Here is a 25,814-nt window from a genome sequence, read left to right as displayed (position 1 = left end):
AAGTGATCTACCTGCCTCAGCCTCTCAAAGTGCTGTGTTTACAGGCATGAGCTGCCAGACCTGGCCCTATTTCTTTCATTAAGAAAAAAAAATCCTTGGAAATAAACTTTTAAAAATCATGACTGTATCATCATGTGTGTACCAAGTTGTTTCTCAAAGTATTTAAAAGAGATTCAAAGGCTGGGCACGGTGTCTCATGCTTGGAATCCCAGCACTTTGGGAGGCCAAGGAAGGAGGAGCACTTGAGCCCAAGAGTTTGAGACCAGCCTCGGCAACATAGCAAGATCTCTACTAAAAATAGTAAATTTAGCCAAGCATGGCGGCAGGCACCTGTAGTTCCAGCTACTCAGGAAGCTGAGGCAGAAGTGCTTGAGTCTGGGAGGTCAAGGCTACAGTGTGCTATGATCATACCATGGCGCTCCAGCCTGGGCGACAGAGGGAGATCCTGTCTCTAAATAAATAAATGAGATTCAAAATGGAAATATCCGAAATGTTCAATAATGAGACTGCTTACGTAAAGAGTTTAAGTCCAGAGAATGTAATATTATACATCCATGAAACCTATTATAGCTTACTTGTTAATTGGGACATGTGCATGATATTCGGCTAACTGAAAAACAGAAATTTACAATAGGATATGCATAATATAATTTGTGTATGTGTACATATGTGTGTTCACTAAGTATTAAAAGTGGTGGAATTCAGGCCTAGGTACTTTTCTAGGTAAGTTTTTTGCTCTAAGCACATATTTCTTTTATAGTTAGAAAATATTTATTTATTCATTTCGGTTAATTTAGAAAGTTTATTTTGCGAAGATTGAGGATGTGCCCATGACATAGCCTCAGGAAATCCAGATATGTGCCCAAGGTAGTCAGGGCACAGCTTGGTTTTATACATTTAGGAAGAGACATGAGACATCAATGAATATATGTAAGTACATTGGTTTGGTCTGGAGAGGCGGGACAACTTGAAGAAAAGGCAGGAAGACTCCAAGCAGGGAGGGAGCTTCCAGGTCAGCTAGGTGATACCCAAAGGCTTACATTCTTTAGAGTTTCCAATTAGACTTTCCAAAGGAGGAAGATCAGATATTCATCTATCTCAGTGAGCAGAGGAGTGACTTTGAATAGAAGGCAGGTTTGCCCTAAGCAGTTCCCTGCTTGAGTAGAACACAATTCTTTAAATTTAAAAGGTGCTTACATAGCTGGGTGCGGTGGCTCACGCCTATAATCCCAGCACATCCCAGCACTTTGGGAGACCCAGGCTGGTGGCTCACCCGAGGTTGGGAATTCCAGACCAGCCTGGCCAATATGGAGAAACCCCGTCTCTACTAAAAATACAAAATTAGCCGGGCATGGTGGCACATGCCTGTAATCCCAGCTACTCAGGAGGCTAAGGCAGGAGACTCGCTTGAACCCAGGAGGCACAGGTTGAGGCAAGCCGAGATTGTGCCATTGCACTCCAGCCTGGGCAACAAGGGCAAAAACTCCGTCTCAAAAAAAAAAAAAAGCTGCTTATATAACCAAAAGATTAAAAATGGACAATCTGTACAAGTGATATAGACATCCCTTCTAGGTTGTTTATAAAACAATTAAGCACTTTGTTTATGGAAAATGAGCGATCTGAAAAGTACAAGAAAATCGCTCTGTCCCTGGCTCATAGCGGCTGTAAAGAGAACCTCCCTTCTCAGTAACAAGCATAATTTGTCTTCAGATTTCTGCTGCCTATACATTTGACACTCATTATTTACACCTCTACCATCTAATGGACATCACTCCTTCCATAATTAACCAATTTGATAGTCACTGAAGAACAAATTACAATTGAACTGCTAAGAGTACCTGCAAAAACAGAAATAAAAACAAACAAACAAAAAAAGCCTTATTTCATGTAAGTACTTGATACACTGAAAACTGCTGCTATAACTTGAGACTGTTATTGTTAGAAAATTAGCATCAGGGCTGAGTGTGCGCATCAATATACTTCAGCTTTGTCCCCAACCACTGCAACCGTTAGCAAGATCATTTACTCTCTCTGGAGCCTCATTTCTTTTTATACAAACCTGAAATGTAAAAATCTAACCTTTCAATGCCCTGTGCTTAAATGTCAAATGGGGAGTAGTACCAGGAAAGAATATCTTTTTATCATTATTAAAATCCAAGGTGTCCTTGTGGAAGCAGCAAAATGGAGTAGATTGAAACTTTTGGGCCAACTGCAATTTCCTATACCACCACAAATCCATTGAAACAAGAAAGTAGATCAGTGGAAATGAAATCGTAACAATGGTTGCTGACTCATTTAAGAGAAAGATATGAGCTAGCCTTACAATTGGGTTTCATGTAATACAATTGTCAAATGCCCTGTAGTCCCAGCTACTTGGGAGGCTGAGGGAGAAGGATCGCTTGACCCTAGGAGTTCAAATCGTTTGGGCAACATAGAAAACTTTGTCTCTTAAAAACAAATTGTCAAAAGTTTTCTTTATGAAATATATTAAATCATCAGGCTTTTAAAATGATTTTTAGATTAAGACAAGTTATGTAACTTACTTCTGGACAGCCACGAAATAAGATATTATTACTGATATACTTCATAGCAATGTTGAAAGGCCACATTTTGAAAAATACAGGCATACCTTGGAGATATTGCAGGTTTGCTTCCAGACAACTGTAATAAAATGTTTAACACAATAAAGGGAGTCACACAATTACTTTTATTTCCCAGTACCTATAAAAGTTATGTTTGATCTATAGTATAGTCTATTAAGTTTGCAATAGCATTATATCTGACAATGTACATACTTTAAAATGTTTTATTGCTAAAAGATGCTAACGATAATCTAAGTCTTCAGTGAGTCTTTGTTGTTGGAAGAGAGTCTTGCCTCACTGTTGATGGCTGCTGAATGATCGGTGTGGTAGTTGCTGAAGGTTAGTGTGGCTCTAGCGATTTCTTTAAATGAGACAACAATGAAGGTTGCAGCATCAACTGACTCTTCCTTTCCCAAAGATTTATCTGTAGCATGTGATACTGTTGGAAAGCCTTTTACCTACAGTAGAACTTTCTTCAAAATTGGAGTCAATCCTCTCAAACTCTGCTGCTGTTTTATCAACTAAGTTTATGTAATATTCTAAGTCCTTTGTTGTCATTTCAACAATGGTCACAGGATCTTCATAAGGAGTAGGTCCTATCTCAAGAAACCACTTTCGTGGCTCTTCCATTAGAAGCAACTCATCTGTTCACGTTTTATCATGAGATTGCAGCAATTCAGTCACATATTCAGGTTCCATTTCTAATTCTAGTTATCTTGCTATTTCCACCTGCAGTTACTTTGTCCACTGAAGTCTTGAACCCCTCAAAGTCATCCATCAGGGTTGAGGTCAGTCTTCCAAACTCCTGTTGATATTCTGACCTTCTCCCATGAATTGCAAATGTCCTTCATGGCATCTAGAATGATGAATCCTTTCCAGGTTTTCAAGTTACTTTGTACAGAAGAATCACTATGGCAGCCACAGCCTTACAAAATGTATTCCTTAAATAATACTTGAAAGTCAAAATTACTCCTTGAACCATGGAGTAATGGATCCTGCAGAATGGATGTTGTTTAGCAGACATGAAAACATTAATCTCTTTGTACATCTCCATCAGAACTCTTGGGTGACCAGATGCATTATCAATGTGCAGTAAAATTTGAACGAAAATTTTTTTTTTTTTTAAGACAGTCTCACTCTGTCACCCAGGCTGAAGCACAGTGGTGCAACCTCAGGTCACCACAACCTCTGCCTCGCGGGTTCAAGCAATTCTCCTGTCTCAGCCTCCCAAGTAGCTGGGATTACAGGCACGCACCACCACATCCAGCTAATTTTTGTATTTTTAGTAGAGACAGGGTTTCACCATGTTGGTCAGGCTGCTCTCGAACTCCTGACCTCAAGTGACCTGCCTGCCTTGTTCTCCCACAGTGCTGGGATTATAGGCGTTTGAGCCACTGCACCTGACAGAAATTGTTTTTCCTAATATTTAATAGGTCTCAACAGTTGGCTTAAAATGTTCAGTAAACCATGCTGTAAACAGATGTGCTGTCATCCAGGCTTTGTTCTTCCATTTCTAGTGCACACGCAGAGTGGATTTAGTGTAATTCTCATGGGCCCTAGGATTTTCTGAATGGTAAATGAGCGTTGGCTTCAACTGAAAGTTACCAGCTGCACGAACCCCTAACAAGAGAGTTGAGCAGTTCTTTGACACTTTTAAGCCAGGGATTAACTTCTCCTCTCCATGAAAGTCCTAGACGGTTTCTTCTTCCAAAACAAGGCTGTCTGAGCCGGGCGCGGTGGCTCAAGCCTGTAATCCCAGCACTTTGGGAGGCCGAGACGGGCGGATCACGAGGTCAGGAGATCGAGACCATCCTGGGTAACACAGTGAAACCCCGTCTCTACTAAAAATACAAAAACTTAGCCGGGCGAGGTGGCAGGCGCCTGTAGTTCCAGCTACTCGGGAGGCTGAGGCAGGAGAATGGCGTGAACCCGGGAGGCAGAGCTTGCAGTGAGCTGAGATCCGGCCACTGCACTCCAGCCTGGGTGACAGAGCGAGACTCCGTCTCAAAAAAAAAAAAAAAAAAAAAAAAAAAAAAAAAAAAAAAAAAAACAAGGCTGTCTGATCTATATTGAAAATCTCGTTTGGTGAAGCAACTTCATCAATTAACTTAGCTAGATCTGGATAAATTGCTACAGCTTCTACACCAGCACTTGCTGCTTCGCCTTGCACTTTTATGATGACTTCTTAAACCTCATGAACCAACCTCTGCTAGCTTCAAACTTTTCTTCTGCAGCTTCCTCACTTTTCTCAGCCTTCATACAATGGAAGTTACAGCCTTGCTCTGGATTAGGCTTTGGCTTAAGGGAATTTGTGGTTGGTTTGATCTACTATGCAGACCACTAAAACTTTCTCCACATCAGTAATAATGCTGTTTCACTTTTTTTGGTTTCATTGTCACACATGCTAGAGTGTGGTGGCACAATCATAGCTCACTGTAGCCTCGAACTCCTTGGCTAAAGGGATCCTCTCACTTCAGCCTCCCAAGTACATCAGACTACAGGCACGCACGATGACACCCAGCTAAATTTTTAATTTTTTGTAGAGACAGGGGTCTCACTATGTGGCCCAAGCTGGTCTCAGACTCCTGGCTTCAGGGGATCCTCCCACTTTGGCTCCCCAAAGTGCTGGGATTCTAGGCGTAGCCACTGCCTGCACCCGGCCACTTTATTATCGTTCATGTGTTCCCTGGAGTAGTACTTTTCATTTCCTTCAAGAACTTTTCCTTTGCATTCACAACTTGACTGTTTGGCAGAAGCAGTCTAGCTTTTGGCCTATCTCAGCTTTTGACATTAGCCTTCCTCACTAAGCTGACTTTTTCACTTAAACACTTGGAGGCATTTGTAGGGTTATCAATTGGTCTAATTTCAATACTGTTGTGTCTGAGAGAATAGCGAGGTCTGAGGAGAAGGAGAGACATGGGGAACCATCAGTTAGTGGAGTAATCAGAACACACACACACATCAACTAAGCTGACTGTCTTACATGGATGCAGTTTGTGGTACCCCAAAACAATTACAATAGAAACATAAAAGATCACTGATCATCAAGACGCATATAATGAAAAGTTTGAAATATTGTAAGTTACCAAAACATGACACAGAAAAATGAAGTGAGCACACGCTGTCGAAAAAAAAATTGCCCTGATAGTCTTGCTCAACACAGGCTTGCCACAAAACTTCAGTTTGTAAAAAATGCAATATCCGCAAAACACAATAAAACAAAGTGCAATAAAATGAGGTATGCCTGTACTTCGATAATCACTAATTCATTATATTTTAGAAACAAACATCTGTTTTACACAAGAAATAGGTGGCAAAGGTGGAGGGTGTTGGACAATTGGCAGGTAGCACTTGGGACTGGATTCCTGAGACAGAATGAGAGCAGTAGCAGAATAAAGGAGACAGGATAGAGACGGAACTACCTTTTATACTTTCTCAGCTGTGCCACTAATGCTTACCTCTCTGTGCTTTCTTTATAATTTTGTAGAAAATATGTATATTTCTAAATAGTACCTTATTTTAGATTTTTAAAAATTTCAGCAAATCATGTTACAGGCCAGGCGCAGTGGCTCATGCCTGTAATCCCAACACTTTGGGAGGCCAAGGCGGGTGGATCACTTGAGGCCAGGAGCTCAAGACCAGCCTGGCCAACATGGTGAAACCCCGTCTCTACTAAAAATTTAAAAATAAGCTGGGCATGGTGGCACACACCTGTAATCTGAGCTACTTGGGAGGCTGAGGCAAGAGAATCACTTGAACCCGAGAGGTGGAGGTTGCAGTGAGCCAAGATTGCACCACTGCACTCCAGGCTGGGCAACAGAGCAAGATTCCATCTTAAAAAATAGTAATAATACTATTATAGTGTAGGGTGTTTTTGTTTTTTCAACTTGGGTTTGGGGAGTTTGTTTTTTGCTTTGTTCTGTTTGATGATCATTGTATATAATATCTGGTAGTATAAAACCCCCTTGTTCTTCAAAATTGGGTTAGCTACTCTGTGTCCTTTGCCTCTCTATACGCAGGCTCCTCTGGAATTTTGATATTGTTTTTACGAATTCATTTGATAAAAATTGAAATCCTGACGAAACTAATATTTCCTACCCATGAATATAGTGCATCCTTCTGTCATTTAGGTCACTTTCAATGCCTATAATGGGTATCTGATATTTTACAGCTGCCCAACGTATTTTGAAAACCCCTTCCCCATTTTCAGACTTCTCCATATTATGACTGTCTTCCCAGGCAGAATCCAAAAACTGTATTTCCCAGAAGCCCCTGCAACTTGGACATACATATATAACCAACTCCCACTGAGCAGGTACACCCTAGCTGAAGACAGAGGACCCTACCGAAATGATTGTGGGGATATTTTTACTACAGAATGTGAAACGACCTTCCTGGTAGTCCAGTCTCTGTCTTCAATGGGGGTGGCAGTCCAGTAGCAGGCACCAGCAGCTGCTGAGTTTCCACTGGAACCAGTTGGTTCTGTGGTTGGTCATTTTTCCTGGCTTCTGCCTATGTGGCATCCCAGCTTAGTTCCTCTTAGACATTTTGTAAGCTAATTAATAGTATGCAGCAAATCTAAGGTGGATTCTTCAGTCTACTACTGATCACTGACACAGAATGAGGAACCAGAAGTGGGTTACTGAGTGTGACAGAACCTTAAAACAGTAGCACTATTTAGTGGAAGTGACTGAGAATACGGTGGTGAAGAATCAGATACTGCAAGCTGAAAAGTAGATGGGCGAAACGAAGTGGCCACAGCTCTTCTGGACTCAAGTTGGCTCCATATGTTCTCATTCTGGCACGGGGCTGAAGGCACAGCCACTTTCTGGAGCTTGCTGTTCTCTCGCAGAAGGCAGAAACAACCATCAGCTGAGCATGAGAACTGAGAGGGATGTTTTGGAAGTTAAAGAAGAGAGGAAGTATAAAGTAGTGGCCTAGGAAAGCAGGGGAGTTAAGTGGACTCCAAAAAGTGTAGTATGACCGTCAGGAAACATTAAGGGCCTCCATGAAGTTACTGGTCATGAATTTAAAGTGACAATTCAGCACGGTAGTAGGCTTTCTCTTGATCACTTCTGGTGCAGGAACAGAGAAGGCAAAGAACTGTATTTAGTCAGAGATGAGGTTTTGCCAAGCGAGCATGACAAAGCAAGAGAAGGGCAAGGGAGTTAAGGGAGACTGTAAAGGAATTATTTTAAGAATTGACCATAGAGTTTAAGCTGGGTAAAGGAGGAGGGGTGGGCATTTTCTGTCTGAAGCATATCTCTTAAAGTATGGTCCATGCTAAAGATCTGGCCATCACCACAGATATCCAAAATCAGAATTTCTGCAAGACAGAAAACTCTTCTTTTTACAAGCACATCACATAATTCAGGCACATGGTAAAGTTTAAAAACCAATAATGTAAAGGTTTTGCTATTAACTGTTACAGAGAAACATCTAGATAGCAACAGCAGCACAAAAGAAAAAAATGTATGGACCCTTCCATCAATGCTTAGGACTTAATGTTTACATTAATGCCAATAAATGCATAATTCAAGTTCTTTTCCCAGTAACTACTTCACACAGTCCTCTGAATGGTTGTAAAGGATCCTCATCAAAGCCACTTCCAAGAGCAATCCCAAATTCCACTTCACTAACCTACCACATAAGCCTAGCCACTGACCCACTAAACAGCTCCCTTTATTTCTAAAGAACAATTTTGGAGGCTTATTCAGATTCCCCTCGAGTTGGCTTTACACCATTACTTTTATTTCTTTAGTAATTCATCAAATTCATATTTACAGTTCATAAATATGAAATAAAATATAGAAGCCAGTGCTCACAAAGAAAAAAAAACAATGCTCATCAAGAAAAATCTACAAAACACATGCAACGAAGATGAATGAATGCCTTTGTGTATATTTACTTAGGAAATAAAAGTTAAAAGAAACATCTAGCTATCAAGAGCAAAACTAAAGAAAAAAACTTCATGTTTACAGACATGATTGCTCTCACTGCCATCAACATATACTTCTTTTTTTTACTGTTTATTTCACACTATCTTTTGCATAGATGTACGAGATTCTCAAAGATGTGTGCCAAGGGCAACATAACTTCAACTGTATTAATACCTTACCTAGCCATGGGCCCACTAAACAATCTCCATTAATCTCTACGGTCCATTGTTGGAAGCTTATTCCAATTCTCTACCAGTAGCCACAGGTCTTGTACATTTCTCCCAGGCTGCTTATCTCTAATCATAATGGCCTAACACAGGGATATCCTCTTTTCCAAACTTTCCTAACACCAAAGTGTTCTACCACCAGCAACCCCACAATGCAGATACAGCCACTGTTGTTCAAGCCTGAAAGGGACTAAAGCAAAGGTTCAATATTTCCATTTTCTACCCAGAAGAGATTATATAAACATGGTCTTTAAATGTATATAGATGATAATGGAATTTATGTTGAAACAGCTGTAACACATGTAAGGTGAGGAAAAAAATACGAATGAAACTCAAATTAGGTTGGAGGCCGGGCACAGTGGCTCACTTCTGTAATCCCAGCACTTTGGGGGACCAAGACAGGCAGATCACTTGAGGTCAGGTGTTTGAGACCAGCCTGGCCAACATGGCAAAACCCTGTCTCTTCTAAAAATACAAAAATTAGCTGGGGGTGGTGATGTGTGCCTGTAAACCCAGCTATTCGGGAATCTGAAGGAAGAGAATCGCTTGAACCCAGGAGGTGGAGGTTGCAGTGAGCCAAGATCACACCGCTGCACTCCAGCCTGGGTGACAGAGCAAGACCCTGTCTCAAAAAAAAAAAAATTAGGTTGGAGATTTACTGGGCATAAGAACCATAAGACTGCCAAGATAAAGCTCATGAGGAGTGAGAAGAAGGGGTGAGAATAACTGGGGAAGGTTTCACAGTGGGAGTAAGATCCTGGAAGACACGCACTATTTGGGCAGATGAAGAAGGTATTCCAGATGTAGGCAGCAGCATGAACAAATTCCCAGAGGTAGGAATGAGCACAGCATGTGGAAAGGTCAGTGAAGGCACAGCCACAGCTGGAGCAGAACAGGATCCCTGGAGAAGAACAGGAGGTAAGGCTGGAGAGGGGCACTGGGGACTGACTAGGGATGGCCCAAGAACCTTGACCGGCTTCTTTTCCACAGGGTGCAATTTCTGATGCTGAACAAAACTTCCATACCATTTGAAGGCTTTCCCACACACCTTACATTCATAAGGCTTTTCCCCAGTGTGAACTCTCTGATGCTGAATGGAGGCTATTTTCTGAGTGAAGGCTTTGCCGCACTCCTTACACTGGTAAGGTTTCTCCCCAGTATGAATTCTCTGATGGACAATAAAAAGTGACCTACAACCGAAAGCTTTCCAACATTCCTTACATTTATAGAGTTTCTCTCCCGTGTGTAATCTCTGATGCTGCAGGTAGGCCGCACTCCTACGGAAAGCCTTCCCACACTCTTTACATTCATAGGGTTTCTCTCCAGTGTGGATCCTCTGATGCTGAGTCAAGGCTGTGTTGGAACTCAAACCTTTGCCACACTCCTTACATTCATAGGGCCCTTCTCCAATGTGGTTCTTCTCATGTACAATACAGTCATAGCTGGACTTGAAAGCTTTGCCACACTCCTTACACTTAAAGGGCTTTTCCCCAGTGTGACTCATCTGATGCCGAATGAGCTTTGAGTTATATCGGAAGATTTTCCCACATTCTTTACATTCATAGAACTTCATTCCACCTCGAAGTATCAGGTTTGGATTTAGATTGAAAGTCTGCTGCATTGCCTTGCTTTTAAAATCAAAGTGCTGAGAAACGTTCCTGAGAAGTCCTCCTACCGGCATTCTGTGCAACTCTGTTTCTTCAGAGGCTTCCTGCTTTATAACTGGCCCTTCATTTTTGATCCAAGACTCACCACCTGACCAAAGAAACCACAAGGGTTCCTAGTTACAAAACTGGGAGAAAAGTAGGATCCAGTGTTCCTAATTTTCTCTTGCAGAATGTAATTTTTAAAAACATACCTGTGAAATGGTTATATACAAGCATCTATAAAGGAGGATGAGAGAGACAAAGAAAAATAATGACAGGCCAGGTGTGGTGGCTCATGCCTGTAATATCGGCACTTTGGGAGGCTGAGGCAAGCGGATGGCTTGAGCTCAGGAATTCGAGACCAGCCTGGGCAACTTGGCGAAACCCAGTCTCCACAAAAAAATACAAAAATTAGCCGGGTGTGGTGCTGCACATCTGTGGTCCCAGCTACTAGGGAGGCTGAGGTGGGAGGATCACTTGAGCCCAGGAGGCAGAGGTTGCAGTGAGTGGAGATTGTGCTACTGTACTTCAGCCTGGGTAGCAGAGCTAGACCCTGTCTCAAAAAAAAAATAGAAAAATAATGACATAGAATTGGAGAAGTAAAGACACAGAAACGGAACAGGAAAGATAGCCAAGAAGTGCTCCCCATGAGGAAGGCTGGAAAACTGAACTAAGGTAGGTGAAATGGGAAGAAGGAGAATCAAGAATGAGAAGGAAAGAAGGCAGGAGGGACAAGAAAGAAAAAAGAAGGAGAGAATAAGAAAGAACAGCAAGAAATGGGAAAATATTTTTTTTTTTTTTTTTTTTTTGAGACGGAGTCTTGCTCTGTCACCCAGGCTGGAGTGCAGTGGCCGGATCTCAGCTCACTGCAAGCTCCGCCTCCCGGGTTCACGCCATTCTCCTGCCTCAGCCTCCCAAGTAGCTGGGACTACAGGCGCCCGCCACCTCGCCCGGCTAGTTTTTTGTATTTTTTAGTAGAGACGAGGTTTCACCATGTTAGCCAGGACGGTCTCGATCTCCTGACCTCGTGATCCGCCCGTCTCGGCCTCCCAAAGTGCTGGGATTACAGGCTTGAGCCACCGCGCCCGGCCGGGAAAATTTTTTAAAGAGAGACAGAAACCCAGAAGAGGAGAAAGGAATGAGAGACTGGGAAGAATAGAGAAGCAGCTCCAACACTAGAAGAGGTCTTGCAGACTGAGAAACACAAACCAGGAAAAAAATGGATCCCAATGTCCTACCTGTAACCCAGGCAATCACCCCAAATTCTAAACAATGTCCTAGTTATCCTATATTTAAATATTCCACACAATATTCTGAGATAGAAGATGATTAGTTTCAGAAAGTCAGCTGGAACAGAAGTTGGATCAGAGAGCTGTAAGCCACTGTGGTACCACTGCTAAAGGAACCACTATATACAAAAGCATGTATGCGTGAGAAGGCTTGAAATTTTCTTCCAAAAAAACAGAAACGCAAGTAACCAAAACCTTCCAGGACTGGTAAGTCATCTCAGGGAAATTTTAGGTGGCGGGTGTGTGCATATGTGCATGTGTGCATATGTGTGTGTGGGTAGGGGGCTATGATGGGAGAATATTCCTAGCCCTTTCGTCTATAGTCCCATCTATGGTAAATATAATGTAGATCTAAAGATTATGGCAAATGAAACTCTTAAGTGATTTAGATACTAAAAAGGCCAATTAAAGCCATTCTTTTCAGGGCTGAAGGCCTAAAGTAAAATGTATAGCTATAGCACAAATAAGTCAGTTTGGCCCAAAAAAATCATATTTTCCTTAAATTTGGCTGAAACCCCACTTCTTTGCAATGAAAAATGGCATACAATTAAAACTTCTCCACCGGTAAGTAAGAAAAAAGTGGTTTAGGAGCTACTGGGTTACAGCTTTTCTGCCTCGGAGGACAGCCACATGAATGTGCAGACAGCGCGAGGCCATGTACTCCTAGAGGCGGTCTTTCGAAGCTCAGGGTCAGAACTCAGTGTGAGTTCTGAGAGTGCAGTGAGTATTGACTTATAAATAACTGGGAGCTTTGTTCCCTGAAGCATAAGAAACACTTCTTACCTAGTAAACCAGGAAGGCAAAACAAGAAACTTAACCACTGGATTCTCATACTCACCTTGACTGATGCCTCTCGGAATCTCGGTGTCCCAGGGATCTGGGCCCCATGGTGCTTCCCCTCTCTCCAGGTGGGAGATTAGAGCAGGTTTGGGGAATGGAAACGCTACTTTATGAAGAAAAGAGAAAGACAAATCGAGGGGAGATGTCCAGAGCTATTCCTGGGATCTTTCTCAGCCCACCCTCCATCAGGCTACCTGGGAGAGAAACGGAACATCAGCAGACCAAGTGAGAGTTCCGACAAGGAGGTCCAAACTGTGCTCCACGATAAAGCCAAGGAGGTATGATTCTCCTCAGAAAGAAGCTGCAATCTGGCCCTGACTCAGAAGAAGGGAAACTCCCTCAGGAAAAATGTACCTACTGCTCCCCTGGGAGACCCTTCCACAAAGGGAGGGCCAACATCCCCAGAAAACTGGATAGACAAAGGAACAAAGGGCTCACCTAGGGTGCCAGAAAGAATGCTTTCCCTCAGGGCCCGGGACCACACTGTTCCTGGAGTATAAGGAAGTCTAATTTCAAAACCAAAGGGAAGCCAGGCACAGTGGCACACGTCTATAGTCCCAGCTACTTGGGAGGCTGAAGCAGGAGAATTGCTTGAGCCCAGGAGTTTGAGGCTGCAGTGAGCCATGGCCATGCCACTGCCCTCCAGCCTAGATGACAGAGCAAGACCCTGTCTCAAAACAAACAAAAAAGCAAAAAACAAACAAAAACAAAGAAACCCAGGGATTTCCCTACCCAGTATTTCTGGAGGCTGGTGATTGCAAAACTCTCCTCTGAAGTCATCAAACCCAAGGGCTACTAGAATCCCCAAAACATGTGAGGAAGATAGCAAACTGTTACAAAGGGCCACAGAGGGAGGGAGGCCTTACCCAGGGAAGCCACATTTGCATAATTCTCCAGCATCACCTCCCCGTATAGGGCCCTCTGCGCAGGGTCGAGGCTGGCCCATTGATTCTGGGTGAAGTAAACAGCCACCTCCTCAAAGGTCACTGACTCCTGAAACAACAGGTTCCTGCTCAATCTCTGAGTGAGGAGTAGAAGGAAGAAGGGAGCAGCTTGAGCTTCAGGGAAGGGATAAACCTGCCTGCACCCACAACTCTGAGCCCCACGGAAGATCTGCTCAAACAAGAGCATCCACCACCACAGCCGGGGCGAGCCCTCAGCCAGTAGTTCCACTTTCAAATGGGGAACACTCTCCCATCTACTCTCCCAACACTCTCCCATCTACTAGGCTCTGGAGCCCCTAGCTGCTACTGATTCTTATAGCCTGGCATCCAGTTGCTTTCTCCCTGGTAACAGCATCAACTCCTAGGTTCCTAGCTTCACAGATCTGTCCCCCTGGCACCTCCTACCCTCAGGTACTCCATAATCCTCTCTCCTTATTTGCTATACACCAACCACTACAGACAGCGGCTACTCACCCTGTGATATGGTATGGCTGTGTCCCCACCCAAATCTCACCTTGAATTACCACATGTTGTGGGAGGGACCTGGTGAGAGATAATTGAATCATGGGGGCAAGTCTTTCCCATGCTGTTCTCGTGACAGTGAGTAAGTCTCACGAGATCTGATGGTTTTAAAAAGAGGAGTTCCCCTGCCCAAACTCTCTCATTTTTCTCTTGCCGCCACAATGTAAGAAGGGTCTACCACCTCCCACCATGACTCTGAGGCCTCCCCTGCCATGTGGAACTGTAAGTCCAATTAAACCTGTTTTTCTTCCCAGTCTTAGGTATGTCTTTATCAGCAGCGTGAAAATGAACTAATACACCCTGTATCCACCCATCCAAGGGGCACATGCACAGCCCCCATCTGCTCCTTGTACCTAGCTTCTCTTTGGTTCTCCCCAACACTGTCTACAATGTAGAGAGAAGCATGTTAGAAATATCACCAGTATTTTGCAAATTTCTCTTTTCCACCTTTTTGCCTTATCAGAAAGCTGGCTCTCTTGAAAGAAACCTGTAGCCTGCCCATTCTGACCCTCTTCTCTGAACCACCGGTCTTGAAAAACAAGCTGGCAGTGCCAGGTCCTTGGGCACAGATCTGTCCCCCAGTTTTCTGAGCTCCATCACATCCACCAAGGCTGTCGCTTCACTAGGTGTTCCCCTCTCTGACTCCCTCCCCTGGGGCTATCTCCATCTTCCCAAGAATGAAGACAACTATACTTGTTGATTAGCCCTGTGCACCAGGCCCCTAGGTTGGTTATTTTATTTATTTATTTATTTATTTATTTTAATTATTTTTTTGAGACGGAGTCTTGCTCTGTCACCTAGGCAGGCTGGAGTGCAGTGGTGCAATCTCGGCTCACTGCAATCTCTGCCTCCCAAATTCAAGTGATTCTCTAGCCTTAGTCTCCCAAGTAGCTGGGATTATAGGCACACACCACCATGCCAGGCTAATTTTTGTATTTTTAGTAGAGACGGGATTTCAACATGTTGGCCAGGCTAGTCTCAAACTCCTGACCTCTGGTGATTCGTCCGCCTCAGCTCCCCAAAGTGCTGGGATTACAGGCATGAGCTACCAAGCCCAGCCTTTTTTTGTTTGTTTGTTTTGTTTTGTTTTTTAGAGACAGGGTTTCACCATATTGCGCAGGCTGATCTCAAACTCCTAGGTTCAAGCAATCCACTTGTCTCCGTCTCTCAAAGTGCTAGGATTACAGGTGTGAGCCACCACGCCCAGCCAAGGTTGGTAATGTTACATCTTGTTTTTCATTTAATCATTACAAAACATATGTGAAATAAGAATTACTATTCCCATTTTTCAAATGATGAAACTTAGATTCAAAAGTTCAATTACTTTGCTGAAGATCACATAGCCAGGAAGCGGTAGAAAGGGAACTTCAATACAGATCTGCCAGACAACAAACGTGGGCTCTACTAACACACCAAGCTGTCTCCCACACTGGGCTCACAAACTTCCCCAAAAACATGGCTAACCCCTGAACCTGGTGCTGCCCTATCTTTGGAGAATAGCTTCTCAAACTCCTCAACTCCAAAAATCACCATTCAAACCATCTTTAGTGTACTCCCTCCAGGCCATATGGGCCCCCTCCTCCAATTTAAATTGGGGGTCATCTATTTCAAAACTACACACACCACCCTGGAAGCCCGAGCCTCTGAACCTTCCATGAGGCCCCAGAGCAGTTCCAGATGGTGCCCACTGGCTACTTTCTCTGGTTGTTTTTGTTTGTTTGTTTGTTTGTTTTTTAGCAGAATCTCGCTCTGTTGCCCAGGCTGGAGTGAGGTGTTGTGATCTCGGCTCACTGCAACCTCTGCCCTCTGGGTTCAAGCGATTCTCCTGCCTCAGCTTCCTAGGTAGCTGGGATAATAGGCACCAACCAACACACCTAGCTAATTTTTGTATTTTTAGTAGAGACAGGGTTTCACCATTTTGGCCAGGCTGGTCTTGAACTCCTGACCTTAGGTGATCCACCTGAAAGTGGACCCCAAAGTGCTAGGATTACAGGCGTGAGCCACTGCACCCGGCCTTTCTCTTCTTCTAGAGTTCAGCATACTGCAAACCACAGAGACTAGACTCTCAGCTTGGAGGAGGTTTCATGACCTGTACGCTTTCTCACCTTGATGCTCCCACAGATGATTCCACCTCCCAGAAGAGTCTCATTACGCTATGCAGTCAGCCTTGTTCTTTTCAGATGCTGAAAATAAAATACCTACCAACAGAGGCACAGTCAAGCTCCTAACTCTTGCATGCACATTCTACATTCTGTCTCCTGGGAGCCCTTAAAGCAGCATATGGACTGGAGTGGGCACAGGGGAATAGAGAAAAAGGAATATGACTGTAACTGGTCTCGAAGGAAGGAGGGAAGAACTGTACATCAAGGATAAATTCTGGCAACTCAAACTGCTTAGAGCAGCTCTGCTGGCTCTGCACGCAGGTCCTTATGAGACGGTGTCTTTTCAAACAAGAGCAAGTAGAGAACTCAGCTCTAAAAGATGCTGAAAGGAAAAAATAAAATAAACGCAGACACTCCTCAAAGGGAGAGCCAGTCTTTAAACTGAGCAATGACGAGGTCCAAAGGGCCCCCAAAATAATGTGAGCCAAAAGCCCAAACAGCAGACTGGATCATGTTGTCCTGTATACAATTACTGTACTGCTTCAACAAGCCATTAAGGGCTTCTGAGGACAGTAACCACAGGCTCACAGATAAAACCAAATTTCACCTCCACTTACAGCAAGTCAAACCTCACACCCTGACATCTCCAGAGCTTCTCTCACAACTTTCTCCTCCCAGCCTACATCCATCATCTCTTCTTCCACAAACTGTCTGCCTCTCCTGCCATCTACTATCCTCAAGTTTCATGAGCCCTAGAAAATGCCTAATATTAAGGAAAAAACATTGTTTTAAGGCAGTTGGGTTTGGGGTATCTTTTTGTTCTTCCTGTGGATGGTCCCTATGTACCTCACCTTATTTCATTTTTCTCCACAGTATTATTCATCTTGTCATATGATATGGTTTATCATCTATCTCCGCCCACCAGAATGTAACTCCATGAGGCAAGAATTGTTTGTTCATGATTGGTTTACTAGCACACAGTAGAGTGCCTAACATGTACCAGATGCTTAATATATATTTCCTAAGAGTTTATTTCAAAAACGGTTACCCATTAAAAAAATTGTTTTAACTTATGAAGAGAGTAAGAAACCAACAGCAAACACCATCTAAACAGTAAAATGCTACAATAAATCCATTAAAGTTGATAGTTGACAATTTACCATAAGCTGAGGTTTTACTTTCTGCAAAAGATGGGAAAGGAGCATATATATAGGACAGGAATGAACATAAATATCTCTGCTTGCAGATGAAATAACTATCTGCCTAAAGACATCTAAGTACCAAGAAAACAAACTAAAAACATTTAGAGCTGATAAAACAATTCACTAAATTATCTAGATATAGAATAAGTAAACCAAAATTATTAGCTTTCCTAAGTACCATCATAAACAACTGGAAGATACACTGAAAGAAACTAAGATGCCATTCACACAAAAAATTGCTAAGAATGGACCTAAGAGAAATCAGTGAGAACAGGATGGAAGAACACTAAATGTTTACTAAGATACATTTAAAAAGAACTGAATAAATTGGAACTTATGGTGTTTCTGAACAGGAAGAATCAAACTTGTAAAGATGTCAATTATCTCCAAATTTACTCATGAATTCAATAAAATCCACTCTCCTACCAAAAAAAATCCATGAAATTTGTGCAGGGGTGGGAGATCATTTAAAGTCATCTAGAAAAGCATGCGTGAAAAACTAGCAAACAATGTTTTGGAGAAGACAATTGAAAGAAAAAAATGAGGGGGAGTTAAACTTTATTTTAAAAGGATAACACATTAAGAATATGAGAAGACATACTAAAGTGTGGGAGAAAATATTTGCAGAAGACATATCTGATAAAGCACTATTATCCAAAATATACAAAGAACTCTTTATGAACAAGCCAATTAAGAAACAGGCAAAAAACCTCAACAGACACCTCAACAAAGCAAATATACAGATAGCAAATAGGCATATGAAACTATGTTCAAGATTATATGTCATTAGGGAACCGCAATGAAAACAATGAGATACCACTATATACCTATTAGAAAGGCCAAAATCCAAAACACTGACACCACCAAATGCTGGCCGGGATGTGAAACGACAGAATGTTCATTCATTGCTGGTGGGAATGAATGCAAAATGGGACAGCCACTTTGGAAGAGAGTTTGTCAATTTCTTACAAACTAAACACACTCTTACCATACAACCCAGCAGTCATGCTCCTTGTTACTTAACTAAAGGAGTCGAAAACTTCTGTCCACACAAAAACCTGTAGGTGGACATTTATAGGGGCTTTTTTTCATTATCGCCAAAACTTGGAACCAACCAAGGTGTCGTTCAGTAGGTGAATGGATAAGCTGTAGTATATATAGACAATGGAATATTATTCAGCACTAAAACAAAATGATCTATCAAGTCATGAAAACACATAGAGGAAATGAAATGCATTATCACTAAGTGAAAGAAGCCAATCTGAAAATGCTACATACTGTATGATTCTGGCTATATGACATTTTGGAACTGGCAAAACTATGAAGAGAATACAAAAATCAATTGATGGTTGTCAACTGGGACGGGACTAAGGGGAAAGTAAGGATGGATAAGAGAAGCATAAGGTATTTTTAGGGCAGTGAAACTATTCTGCATAATACTATAATAGTGGATACATGTCATCATCAAGAGTGAACCCTAATGTAAACTATCGACTTTGAATGACACTGATGTGTCAGTATAGGTTCACTCCCTATAACAAAAGTGTTACTCTGATGTGGAATATTAATATTGAAGAAGGTTGTGCGTTTTGTGGTGGCAGGAGATAAATGGGAACTCTTGCTTTCTGCCCAATTTTGTTATCAACTAAAACTGCTCTAAAAACTATTTTAAGTACCAGTGTTAAATGGTTTCACGGTAAGTTATTTCTCAATCAAACCTCATATGCTGTTTAGGACATATCGGAGAATAAGGAAAGAAAAAAAGGATTTCCATTCTTCTAAAGACACTGACATTGTACTGTGCTGATACCAGACTTGTATTTGAACTTCTATCAGAACTTGTATATACATGTGTAGGGGCAGGGAATACATGGGAAATCTCTGTACCTTCCATTTAATTTTGCTGTGAACCGAAAACTGCTCCAGAAAATAAAAACTATAAATAAATTAATTAAATTAAAAAGTAAAATGCAGCCTGGCCAACATGGTGAAACCCCTTCTCTACTAAAAATACAAAATTAGCAAGCGTGGTGGCACATGCCTGTAATCCCAGCTACTTGGGAGGCTGAGGCAGGAGAGTCGCCTGAACCCGGGAGGCGGAGGTTGTGGTGAGCCAAGATGACACCATTGCACTAGAGCCTAGGTGACAAGAGCGAAACTTCGTCTCAAAAAAAAAAAAGGAAAACACTTAATATCTTACCTGACCGCAGTATCTTCTTAATTGACCAACACCTTTCTACAGAATTTGCCACTAAGGGCTGGGAAGATCCTTTTAATATATAAATCCAACTCTGTCACTCTGTCATCTCCCTGCCTAAAATTCTTCAGTGCCTTCCCAATGAACCAGTACAGAAACCACTGTCCTCACCATGACCTATAATACAGGTATCTATTTCTTCCATCTCATATTGAACCACTTTCTCTGACCCCTTCCGGTTTTTAGAGTACATCCAGCCTTCCCTTCAACTTCACAGTCCTTGCATCTAGCATTTAGAAAATGTACATTTAAGTAACAACACTAGTCTCTCTGGGATACATGCAATACAATTCGTGGGCAATCTCTCCAATAAAGAATTTCTGATTTCAGGCTGGAGTGGTGGTTTTTACCTATAATCCCAGCACTTTGGGAAGCCGAAGTGGGCGGATCACCTGAACTCAGGAGTTCGAGACCAGCCTGGCCAACGTGGTGTAAACCCCGTCTCTACTAAAAAGACAAAAATTAGCTGCACATGGCAGCGCACACCTGTAATCCCAGCTACTCAGGAGGCTGAGGTATGAGAATCACTTGAACCCGGGAGGCAGAGGCTGCAGTCAGCCGAGATCATAGCAGCACTCCGGCCTGGCGGCAGGGCGAGACTCCGTCTCAAAAAAAAAAAAAAAAAAAAAAGTCTAATTTCAGCAGGTAACTTTCATTTCTAGAACATGATCTGAATTTCCAAATTCAGAAAGAATTCATTGGCATAGGTCCCCTGTCTTTCATTTAAATCTATACATCCACTCTCTATACACAAAACTTTTATTTTCCCAGTACATATTTACATCTGCCATAGCCCTAGAGATAGATACAAAGGGGAAAACACAGCTTGGCCAAGTTAGGCCTTCCTGATCCTTTCCTGATTATGTGATAGCTAAAGTGAGTTTAAAAAAAAAAGACTTAAGCTCAGCTCACCTGAGGCCAAGTTGCTTGGAGCATGGCGGATGTCCCCCGGCTTCATGCACTGTCTTCTGGGTTTGGACAAGCAAGATCCTCAGGAGCTAAGAGAAAAACAGCCATGAGTGCTAAGGACCCTGTCCTCCACCACCTACAGCAACCTATGGCCATCCTAGTTTCCACATTTCCAGCACTGGATGCAGGGAGATTCTACTAGGACTCCCTCTAATTGTTCTCACGCTGATAGCCCCAACCTTACGAGCTGTTCTGCCTGGTCTTCAGGACAATCTTCCACCTGCCTGCTCAGTCCGAAGAGCTTTTTTTGAGCCCATTCCCACGGGCAGACCGAGGGACCCAAGAGCCCTGTCCCTATTGTATTGGGTCTCTACAAACGTAGAGTCTTTACAGAATGATTACAGGCAAGATGACGCTGACCCGAAAGAAAGAACCTCAGGAGAAGAGGGACTGGAGTGGCTAAATGTGAATTAAGGGTAAAATACTCAGCGTCCCAGTGGGTGATGCTGACCGGAGACCCCACCCAACCGGGATCTTAACACTCCACCCAAGAAAGCAGGCGACCCCAAACATCAGAAACGTCAGTACCGGGAGCGAGAGGCTGTCAGGACAAGTTCTTTAGGGTAGAAAAGAGTATCAGGCCTCGGTGGCAAAGGGCTGGACCCGGGCTGTAGAAGCCAGAGTAACCACCTTGGCGGCTTCGGCGAGGCCCAGATGCCCACGGTCCGGGTGAAGGAGGGGCGGGCCGCCATTGGGACCAAGTTCAGGGGAAGTGGGAGGTGACGAGCCGCCAGGGGCAGCGAGGAAGCCGGCACCGGGCGGACCTGGCACGTAGAACTCGCTGAAACCCACGCTCTGCCGAACACCGAGGGGCTGTTCACTAACTAAACGCCGAGCCGGAAGGGCGAGTGCGCGCCCAGGGCCCCTCTAGGCCCCCGGAGGCCGCCATCTCGGTCGCCCCGCGGCCAGACCCGCCCCGCCTCTCACGGCTGGCCCCGCCCTGCGGAAGAGGAGAGGTCGCGGCGACCGGCTGGGCTGAGAGGCCCGTGGCGGACCGGCAGTATGGGGCTCTCAGCCCGGGCTTCTCCGGCAGCCGTCGGCATTGCCTTGGGAGTGTCACCGACTGATGCAGCCTGGCTCTCCCCATACCTCACCCTGTAGGCACAAGTGGGGCCCCAGTTCACTGGCAGCTGTTGGCCGCCTTCACCCCGTGGCTCACCTGAAGCCTGGGCCGTGCAGGTGAGGTGAGAATGGCGCCTGCTTTGTCATCTCTAAGAGGCCCAAGCCTAGGATCTTGCTTGGGTCCTCAGCTGGGCAGTCCTCAGGGAAACCATGGTTTCCACTTGCCCTTTTAGCCCTCTGCCTTCCAAGGACCTAGATGTGCATGGAACCTTTTAGGACAGATTCATTTAACAACCAAAACACCCTGGCGACGGTTGCCAGGCATCCTGTATATACAGGACATGTCCTATATTAAATGATCTTGTCCAGTGTTGACTTTGGCAGGACACCCTAAATGTCTTACATTTAGCTTTTTCCAATAAATTACAAAAACTTGTAGTGAGAGCTATTTTTCTGCTAACTGGCACTTAAATAACTTAAATGTTAACACCGGCTGAAATATATATATCTCATACTTCCACAAATAATGATCTGGACAGTCCTTTATGGTCTGTTCTGTAAGTTGGACTGCAGGAAGAAAAAACAGTGAAGAGGGGAGTCTGCTAATTAAAAGAACTTATTTTTCATATTCAGGGAAGGAAAAGACTGTTTTTTGACCAAAGTCCCAAGTCACTAACAAGTACTTGCCATTAATTTACATAATTTTAGATCAGTACACGTAACTCTGAAAATCAACCAATACACACAGCGTCACTCCAAGCTTCTGAACATGAGCCAGTCAGTGATAAACACTTCCTGAAGCCAGCCAGTCAGTGGCAGCCCTCCCCAGCTCATTGGCAAGTACCTCTCTACTGTGCCCTTCCTTCTGGACAGGAGCCTTTCTCCAGTATCAAAGTGGTGCCAAGATGGACAGACTTTGTTTTACCTCGATCACACTGATACTTCTCCTGAACACAGTTCCAGATACCAGGCTCCTCCTCACCAGGCATTTCCATGCTATAAAGGGGAATTGGTCTCCCACCACTAAAAGATAAAAAATGATCCTGGGTATCTAGATATATTGCTTTATTACAGGGGTCCCACTTCTTGGATTTGTTATTCCTTTCTTAAGAATTAGACTGACTTATGAAGTCCTATTATGGAGAGTATACTAGGTATCTACTGCTGCATAACAAATCACCCTAAAGCCTTATGGCTGAAAACAAAACACACTATCTCTTAAAGTTTCTATGAATCAATGAACATAGGTCAGTCAGTCCTAAAAAGAGAAAAAAAAAAAAAAATGGGTTCTGTGGATGAGGAATTCGGGAGTGGCTTGGCTGGATGGTACTGGCTTGGGATCTCTCATGAGGGTCTAGTCAGGTGTTACCTGGGACTGCAGTCACTTGAAAGTTGGACTGAGGCTGGGGATTTGCCTCAAAAGTAACTCACTCACATGGTTGGCACATAGGTGCTGGCTATTAGTGTGAAACTTCCCTTCTTGTGCTGGGTACAGTGGCTCAGACCTGTAATCCCAGCACTTTGGGAGGCCAAGGCAGGCAGATCACCTGAGGTCAGGAGTTTGAGGCCACCCTGGCCAACATGGCGAAACCCCGTCTCTTCTAAAAATACAAAAATTAGCTGGGCGTGGTGGCACACACCTGTAATCCCTCCTACTTGGGAGCCTGAGGCAGGAGAATCGCTTGAACCTCAGAGGCAGAGGTTGTAATGAGCCAAGATCCCGCCACTGCACTCCAGCTCAGGGGATAGAGCGAGACTTTATCTCAAAAAAAAAAAAAAACCTCCCTTCCCACACCAGGTATCTGTATATGGCTGAGTATCCTCACAACACAGCATCAGACTTCCACTTCCACCTCAGGTGAGCAGCCCAAGAGGTCAAGGCAGAAGTGGCAATATCATTTATGTCCTAGCTTTGGAAGTCACCTGCTGTCATTTCCTCAGTATACTATCATCACAGGCCAATCATGATTCAGTGTTGGATGAGATACACAAGGGTGTGAATGCCAGAATGAGAATCACTGGGGACCATTTCGGGAGCTGGCTAAACACATTTTTTACCTACCACAGAAACGGTCCTTTTCATAATACTTTTATTGTAACATTTATGAAGAGCAATTGTTTTAAATAGATGAATTAGATTTCCAAGAATAATAGCATTAGAACATATATTTGCATACTGCCCCTTCTCTAAATCAAAAAGAGTATCTACCGTGAATCTAGAGAAATGGACACACATATATGGGTGTACATACATGTACACATTTATACACCACAAACTCTAAAGAGTATCAGACAGTTATTCCAATTAGTTCTAACTTGAACTAACTAGAAGGAACAAGATTGGACATGTAACTCCTCCATTTGGTATTATGGTGCAGGGAGAAGAGATGAGAGTTTTGGTAGGCAAGACAAAGTGCCTAAAACCCCCAGGTTGGAACCATGACAGGAATCATGAGCAGTCTGAGGAGAAAATTGGGACCATGCTACAAGAGGCCCATTCTTTTCCAGAACAGCTTCGACAGAAACAATCTATAGGCAGTGCTGCTTAGAGGAAGCTAAAGAGCAAAGTGAACCAAAAGATACGGGAAACTTTAGACTTTGCAACTGTGAGTCAGTTCACATAACAGCAAAATTAAAGTCTCTGAAGCTGAATGTCTCTCTCCTGATCAATGCCAGAGAGATGAGCTCTCCCTAAAAACACACCATCCCCACCCACTGCCACTACAATAAGGCAAAAAACAAAAAAGCATCCAGAATTAGAAAGGAAGAAGTAAAACTGTTATTTGCAAACATGATTCTCAATGTTAGAAAATCCTATGGAATCTATAAAATGTTACTAGAACTAATAAGGGAGTTGTGCCAGGTTGCAGGATATGCGGTTAATATATAAAAACCAATTATATTCCTATATGTCAGCAAAAACTAGAAATTCACTGTTTATTATTACAAGTATCATAAGTTATTCAGTACTTATGCATGAAAAAGATAAAATTTTTAGATGCATCCGGGGAAAAGTGTGAAAGATCTGCACAGTAAAAATTACAAAACATTGCTGAAGGAAATTAATATCTAAATAAATGGGGAGATCTACCATGTCCATGGGTCAAAAGACTCTATATAGTTGTCAGTTCTCCATAAATTGATCATTATATTCAATGCAATCCCAATCAAACTCCCAGGAGGTGTTTTATAGAAACTGAAAAACTGATTCTAAAATTCATATGCAAATGCAAAAGACCTCTAATGGCCAAAACACCCTGACAAAGAACAAAGGTAGAGAACTAACACTATATGACTTCAACGCTTACTAGATTTCAACACTTATTAGATAACTACAATAATAAAGGCAGTGCCTTAATGGCATCAAGACAGACAGACAGATCAATGGAACAGCATCTAGAAATAGACCCACACATATATGGACTTCTGATTCACAATGGTACAGAGGCAATTCAGTGGGGGAACCTTTTTTCAAAAAATGGTGTTACAGACCAGGCAACAGTGGCACAGACTTGTAGTCCCAGCTTCTCAGGAGACTGAGGCAGGAGGATCACTTGAGACCAGGAATTCAAGGGTACAGTACACTATAATCATGCCTGTGAATAGCACTGCACTTCAGCTTGTGCAACATAGTGAGACCCCATCTCTTAAAAAAAAAAAAAAAAAAAAAATGGTGCTACAATAGGATACTTATATGAAGTAAAAAAAAAAAAAAAAACTTAGTTCCATGCCTCAGACAAAAATTAACTCAATAGATGATATAATTAAATGTAAAACCTAAAACTATAAAACTTCTGGCCAGGCACGATGGCTCACACCTGTAATCCCAGCACTTTGGGAGACCAAGGCAGGCAGATCACTTAAGGTCAGGATTTCGAGACCAGCCTGGCCAACATGGCAAAACTCCACCTCTACTAAAAATACAAAAATTAGTCGGGCATGGTGGCACAGGCCTGTAATCCCAGCTACTCAGGAGGCTGAGGCAGGATAATTGCTTGAACCTAGGAGGTGGAAGTTGCAGATTGAGATCCTGTCACTCTGCCACTACACTCAAGCCTGGGCAACAGAGTGAGACTCTGTAAAAAAACAAACAAACAAACAAAAAACAAAAAAAAACAACTATAGAACCTCTAAAAGGAAAACAGGAAAAAAATCTTTGCAAATGTGGGTAAAGCAAAGATGTCTTAGATTTGACTGAAACCATGATCCATTCAAAAAATAACAGGCTAGGCA

The 25,814-nt window shown here is 43.0% G+C and overlaps 1 protein-coding gene and 1 long non-coding RNA gene across 7 annotated transcripts; one reads left to right on the top strand and one right to left on the bottom strand.

The window, feature by feature from the left end:
• The first annotated feature begins 2,684 nt into the window (after positions 1 to 2,684).
• Positions 2,685 to 5,725, top strand: LOC144339126 (uncharacterized). Its single transcript, XR_013413810.1, has 2 exons — positions 2,685 to 4,299; positions 4,637 to 5,725. It is a non-coding gene; the product is annotated as an uncharacterized LOC144339126 (long non-coding RNA).
• Positions 5,726 to 6,453: 728 nt separating this feature from the next.
• Positions 6,454 to 21,362, bottom strand: ZNF621 (zinc finger protein 621). Of its 6 annotated transcripts, none has more exons than XM_015131291.3 (5): positions 21,048 to 21,362; positions 20,463 to 20,548; positions 13,390 to 13,516; positions 12,522 to 12,629; positions 6,454 to 10,503 (listed from the first exon to the last, which is right to left on the bottom strand). In XM_015131291.3, exons 2-5 carry the CDS (start codon positions 20,484 to 20,486, stop codon positions 9,443 to 9,445), a joined length of 1,320 nt encoding a protein of 439 aa, XP_014986777.3. In that variant the 5' UTR covers positions 20,487 to 20,548; positions 21,048 to 21,362; the 3' UTR covers positions 6,454 to 9,442. The 6 variants fall into 6 exon arrangements, with proteins under 6 accessions (XP_014986777.3, XP_014986781.3, XP_028699817.2 ...); XM_015131295.3 differs by having other exon boundaries at positions 12,522 to 12,626; XM_028843984.2 differs by having other exon boundaries at positions 21,150 to 21,362.
• Positions 21,363 to 25,814: the final 4,452 nt, after the last annotated feature.

Source organism: Macaca mulatta, chromosome 2 (assembly GCF_049350105.2).
Source record: "Macaca mulatta isolate MMU2019108-1 chromosome 2, T2T-MMU8v2.0, whole genome shotgun sequence".
In the NCBI taxonomy this organism is placed as follows: domain Eukaryota; kingdom Metazoa; phylum Chordata; class Mammalia; order Primates; family Cercopithecidae; genus Macaca; species Macaca mulatta.
This window is presented reverse-complemented; position numbering and strand designations above follow the sequence as displayed.